Raw genomic sequence first — 6,413 nt, forward strand, 5'->3', positions numbered from 1 at the left:
TGCTAGTCTTTTATAAAGAGGACTAGTAGAACGCCCGTGCGTTGCTACGGGCAAAAGCTGAATATCCATACGTTGCTACGGAATAGTAAAAATATGCACACGTTGATCAAATTATTCTTCTAATATAGAAATATGAGTTAAACATGGTTACATCCAGTTTTCATCATGCAACGAACGAATATAAATTATCTTCACTTCTTTTCCTTCTGGGCAACCTTCGTATCTCCTTAACCAGCCAAATCGATCGCCACCCAAGAACTGATAACTGAATATATATCATCCCTTTTAAATAGTATTAGTACTCCCTCTCTAAATTAGGAATATAAGAGTGTTTCGATTACTAAAGTAGCGAATAGTAATGCAAAAAATTATATTAAATGTTTTCAAAATTGAAATTTTTTGTAGATGTTTGTGTTAGTGTTGCAAGCATGCATGACAATTTCATGTGAAGCGGAGCGGCGGTGTTTCATTGAAAAAAAACAAATTTGGGCTGACATTTTGGGGTAACTTTTGGTGTTCAATTTGTTTTTTTTTTTTTGCACAAGCCAAAATGTTTATGCTTTTTGCCTCCAAATTTGCAGGTGGCACTAGGATGTGACTAAGTATACAAACAAATGGCAACACTTATCAACCAACACACAGGTTATAGTAGTTGTAGATTGTATAACCTCCTTACGGGTCCCTGCCGGCCATAACCCAGGTCGGTACATTCATCGTTCGGGGGAAGGAGTTTGGACCGAGTTGGGGTGCAACATTTTGGCCGCCTCCCACGTATCCCACATGGATTCCTAATTCATCAGATGGATAATATACCACCTTGGTTGGTAGTGTTCTACTTCCACCTAGGTTTCCTTCCCCATACTTTGGCCGATAGAGGTATGATCATATGGTCTTTGCTGCTTTGAGGCTTCATTAAATTGACTTACTATCGTCACCTAGCTCCTGTCAGAAGTGCACGTGTGTTGGGTGCACAGTGAAAACCAATAATTTAATAAACTAGGGACGATGGTGTAATCAACATGAAGACCAAGTTTGAACAAAATAAATGAAATAAGGTACAGTCTTTGACAATTAAGTAACAAATCTTTTATTTATTGATTCCAAATGGCAACACTCATCAACCAACACAACCACTTGGTCCACCATACTTGAACATATAACCCTTCTTATATTCGGGAAATAAATTATTTGCTCTATAAGAATCTGGCCTATCAACTAACTTGACCATGGGAATGCCAAAGAGGTCGGAAGAATGACCATTTGGATTGTAATTCTGAATGTGCTTGAAGTACGCAGATTTCTTATCGTCATAATCGGGGAAGTGGCCGCTACCCATTGGAGGACCATGTGCATTATTGAAGTAATTCAGAATCCAGTCAAGGCTTGTATACGTGGTGTTCCGGAGAAAAGCTTATTTGGAAAATGTCCCAAGAATGATGGTTTTTGTAAATCGTGACGGTACACCACCTAATCTCCCGAATTTGGATCCTGTAGTCAACAAGGGATTGATAATTTTCCTTTTTATGCATCTAGCTCTGCGTGCTTACATTTATCTGTTTCTGTTTACACATGAACCACCTGATCCTTGTGTTTGTTCTTGATTCCTAGTTAGCAATAAAGTGTGACCGCTCGTATCGCGTTAGTTTTGGATTCCGATTTTTGTCCTCAGGTTCATGCATGGGAGCAATAATAGATAAATATGGCATCATTAGTACACCATTTCAAGTATACCCTTGCAGACAACAACATAAACAAAGGGTTACATGTGAGTATTACATCTAAATAAATGTAAGCATAGAGACCGCATACATTTTACAAGCAACCGGCCAAACAAATTGTATTTATGCATTGGTAAAAATAGACAAGTATAAAAACAGAGAAATATCAAGCACACAGGACAATAATATTTTTGTTGAAAACCCTTGCACGAAAAAACACTAGTGTACGACGGCGATCTTTCACTTTCACTGTATCTAGAGTGTCTACAAATACATAGGCTTACAATGAGTCATGAACTCATCCTGAGGTATATATTGTTGGAGCAGAGACGGGAGGGAGAAGAATCAGCGAACACTCAGGATATTTGCGCCATGTAAAACGTTGCAGCTTTTCTGATTTGCTTTGTTCTCCTCTTTATTTAAATAGCTCATTAGCTCAATTAACTAATGGAAGGATCCTAATCTTGCAACATGACCAAGCTTCATGGACGGGCCACCCCACGTCCCTTGACGATGCCTCAAGTTCTAACCGGCTACGGATGGTACTCGTGGCATCCCGCGAGGGGATCGTAACAACATGTAGCTACTGACCCAGCCATGTTGTGAACATGCTGCATGGACTGGTTTTTATTTTTGCTAGAAATAAAACCTATGAGATGACATGACAGGATTACAAACTTCAACATATATAGATGGCATATGAGTGACTCGAGGCAAAACGAAAACCTAAATTGGATTCCGCTACGCTGGACCTTGGCGTCTCACCAGAATTCGGATTATATACCAACATGCATACCTTGCTGTAATGTAAGTGCGCTGAAATGCACGGGGCAGGAGCTAGAAGAGGGTCGCTGGATGAGTGTTTGGTATGCCTCCCGCATGGTTGGCCTTGTATGTGGAGAAGATTCCAAGCAAGAAAAGGCCAACCTGATGAGCAGAGCTAAGCTATTCTCTTCTGTTGTTGTTGGTGCCGTCGGTCGTTGGTCTATAATATCTTTCACCAGCATAGCTTCTTCCCCGCTTGTCAAACTACCATCTAAGAGATCCCTTGGATGCTTGCCCATCACTAGCTCTAGCACAACAACGCCAAAGCTATAGACATCACATTTTTCGGTCACAACAGATGTGTACGACAGTTCTGCACCAAATCAAATCACTAGAATCAGGAACAAATGGATAGACGTGAATTCTTCTGGGGTGAGAAGAAAGGTTATATTAGTACATACCAGGAGCTACGTAGCCATACGTTCCTGCTAGTGCACTCCAGTTTGATGAATCTGGCTTAATAGTCTTTGCCATGCCGAAATCCGAGACAAAAGCCTTGAAAGATGTATCAAGTAAGATGTTGTTGCTTGTGATATCTCGATGGATTATAGGTGGACTGCAATCGTGGTGCAAATAAGATATTGCTTGAGCCACAGTATTTGCAACAACAATTCTCTTCTGCCAATCCAATTCCTTTGCTAGTTCCTCATTTTTCAATGTGTCGTGGAGGCTTCCCTGCTGAATGTAGTCATAGACGATAAATTTATACACTGGATGGGAGCAGAATCCATTCATTTTGACAATGCTTCGTTGTCGGATCTGTGATAAGATTTCCATTTCACTACGAAATCTTCTTTCGTCATCCAAACCTTGTTCGGTCTGATGAAGCCTCTTCACAGCAACTAGCTGCCCGTCTTGGAGTTGTGCCTTGTAGACTTTGCCGTACCCTCCTGTTCCAATGATGTACTTATCGTTGAAGTCTTCCGTTGCCCTTATTATATCCTCAAATGCCAATCTTCCATCAAAATTCCAGACAGAGAATAGGTCCCTTGCTTCAGTAGTGACACCTTCTTGTGGTTTTCTCTTGTTACAACTAAGCAATATCATGACAACAAATGCAACAACAATGCCCAAAGCCACCACAAGAACAGTTGGAAAAATCCAACCAAGTATCTTCCGTTTATGGTGATTAGCTGCTGGAGTTGAATAACAATGTGGCAGGCCAGAGATGTTACCGCACAAACCTTTATTCGGAAGAAACCAACTTGCTAAAGCATTTTGGAGTAGTCGTGTTGTCGGGACCGGTCCTTCCAACTCGTTGTAGGACATATCGAGTGTTGAAAGGCTCACCATGCTTGCAAAGGAAGATGGAATGCTGCCACTGAATTGATTATGTGATAAATTCAAAAGTTCTAGCATCTCCAACTTCCCAAGTTGCTGCGGCAACGAACCACTTAGGTTATTGTTGCTCACATCTAACATGATCTGCAGGCCTGCTAAATTTCCAATCACACCAGTCAAACTCCCACTAAAGTTGTTGCCATTGATCTTCAAGGACTGTAGTTTCACGCAGGCCCCTAGTTCCGCAGGTATCAATCCACTCAGTTTGTTCCCAGATATATCAAGGTATCCTAGATTGCTCAGCTTTTTTATCTGTGTTGGTAGGGATCCGGATAAAAGGTTCGATGATAAGTTCAAGCTATATAGATTTTCCAATGTGCAGATTTCTGGTGGAATTTCACCATTGAGATGATTGAAATCGAGTCTTAGTTCTACTAGGTTGGACAATTTTGAAAGGGTTGGGGGTATGGAACCTGTGATCATATTTTGTGCTAAATGTAGTACTGTTAGTTGGGTAGATGCACCTAGATTTGGTGAGATGTGCCCAGAGAGTCTATTCGATGTCAAGCGCATTATTGTGAGTTGTGGATACATACCAAAATTCTGAGATATATCTCCAGTTAGTTGGTTCCCCTCAAGTGTAATTTTAACCAAACTGGTACATGTCTTTAAACTACTTGGAATGGGGCCATTGAACATATTGTTAGAGACAAAGAGATACTGAAGTCTGGCACCAGAACATATATTTGCGGGTAAATGCCCTGAAAGTGAGTTATTAGACAGTCCAAGTCCAACAAGGTTTATGAGATCTCCAAATTCTTGAGGAAGAGAACCTGATAAGTTGTTATCATATATTTCCAGTTCTTGCATGCTTTGCAACTTCCCTAAAGTTTTTGGTATTGATCCTGAAATTTGGTTCTGATACAAGCCTAGATATTCGAGGTTCATCAGATTGCCAATCTCTCGGGGAATGGTACCGGTCATTTGGTTGTCAGACAGGTCTAAGTTTCGGAGATTATGCAAGATGCCCAATTCTCAAGGTATTGGGGCCGTGATTTGATTTGTAGAGAGAAAAAGTCCATTTAGCATAGTGAGGTTGCCTAATTTTGGGGGTATCGAACCTGTTATTTGATTGCTGTAGAGAACAAGTTGGTTTAGCATATTGAGATTGCCTATTGCCTGGGGGATGGAACTGGTTATCTGATTTTCAAAGAGAGATAGTAGTACCAACTTAGTTATGTTTCCTAAGCAGAGTGGAATGGAGCCAGATATTTGGTTGTCGGACAAGTCCAAATTCTGGAGATTCATCGGATTGCCCAATTCTAAAGGTATTGAACCTGTGATTTGATTTATGTAGAGAAAAAGTGTGTTCATCTTAGTGAGATTGGTTATGGAGATTGCAATTGGGCCTGAAAAAGCATTTGAATTAAGCTGAAGAATTTGTAGACGGACTAGCCTGCCTAGTTCTTGAGGTATAGGCCCTGAAAGTTGATTACCAAACAGGGCCAAAGCGTTCAGTTGGGTCAGATTTCCAATCACTTTTGGTATCAAACCTCTTAAGGTGCTGTTGCTTAGCTGTAGAGTTTGTAGGTTGACGAGCCTTCCAATCTCCTCGGGGATGGGACCTGATACCATGGTTTGATGAATGAGAAGATCAGTTAATATTGTTAGGTTACCCAGTGATGCAGGGATATGACCTGTGAGTCTGTTAAATGAGAGACCAAGCCGGGTGAGACTCTGTAGGCCACCTAACTCAACCGGAATTTTCCCTTTGAGATGGTTGAAGCGGAGGTCAAGAAAAGATAGTGATGATAGAGAGCTAATATTAGCTGGTATTTTACCATGGAGATTGTTGTTATGAAGATCAAGATATGCGAGGAATGGAAGGGCCGAGAAGTTGAGCTCACCAAGCTGGCCATGGATGCCAGCATCTGGCAGGGAGATGTTGGTCACCACCCATGGCATACGGCGGCCATGGCGAACTGCCGTGCACATGATGCCCGTCCAGTTGCATGGGCTAGTGTTTTCCTCCCAAGAGCTCATCTGCAGCGGCGGGTTCGCAAGTGTAGCTTTCCAATGGAGAAGGGCCATGTGTTGAGACCTCAGTGAGATCCCTCCATGATGCGCCGCATGTGCTTCTTCCAAGAGAAGAAGGCATGGCACCAGCAGTAGGCAAAGGTACAACAATGGTGTTGAGGAAGATGTCATTTTGCTGTGTAGTGTATGCATGTTGTGTGTTGTTGGGGGATGTGATTTTGTGCATGCTGCAACTATCGATATTTAACTACCAGATTGTCCATTGTCATGAGGATCTTAGTCAGCCAACACTTAACAGTTGATTGGAAACTTCTGCTGGACGACTATTCTTTTCCCCTGCAGAAAAGAAGATGACTATTCTTTGGTGTCGCCATCTCTTCCTTTATTTCCTTTCTATCATGCCTGTGGAAAAAATGACACAATAATTACTCCTAGAAAGCAATTGAAGGCAGGGACAGTACGCCTACTGATCATATATTTCCCAGTTAACATTGGGGTTGAGTATTTATTTGATGGTATCTCCTGTTATTTGTTTCCTAGTATTTCTTGTTC

The 6,413-nt window shown here is 41.5% G+C and overlaps 1 protein-coding gene across 1 annotated transcript; it reads right to left on the reverse strand.

Moving 5' to 3' along the window:
- Positions 1-1,816: 1,816 nt before the first annotated feature.
- On the reverse strand, positions 1,817-6,093 carry LOC109748298 (leucine-rich repeat receptor-like serine/threonine-protein kinase At1g17230). Its single transcript, XM_045232260.2, has 2 exons — positions 2,945-6,093; positions 1,817-2,856 (listed from the first exon to the last, which is right to left on the reverse strand). The coding sequence occupies exons 1-2, from the start codon at positions 4,806-4,808 to the stop codon at positions 2,495-2,497; spliced, it is 2,226 nt and encodes a 741-aa protein (XP_045088195.1). The 5' UTR covers positions 4,809-6,093; the 3' UTR covers positions 1,817-2,494.
- Positions 6,094-6,413: the final 320 nt, after the last annotated feature.

The sequence above is a fragment of the Aegilops tauschii genome, chromosome 1, assembly GCF_002575655.3.
Source record: "Aegilops tauschii subsp. strangulata cultivar AL8/78 chromosome 1, Aet v6.0, whole genome shotgun sequence".
In the NCBI taxonomy this organism is placed as follows: Eukaryota; Viridiplantae; Streptophyta; class Magnoliopsida; order Poales; family Poaceae; genus Aegilops; species Aegilops tauschii.

Coding starts and splice junctions, on each gene's coding strand:
- LOC109748298 (XM_045232260.2), bottom strand. CDS start 4,808: ATGACCGGTACCATTCCCCGAGAGATTGGCAATCTGATGAACCTCGAA. Junction 2,857..2,944: donor GTATGGCTACGTAGCTCCTG/GTATGTACTAAT, acceptor GATTTGGTGCAG/AACTGTCGTACACATCTGTT.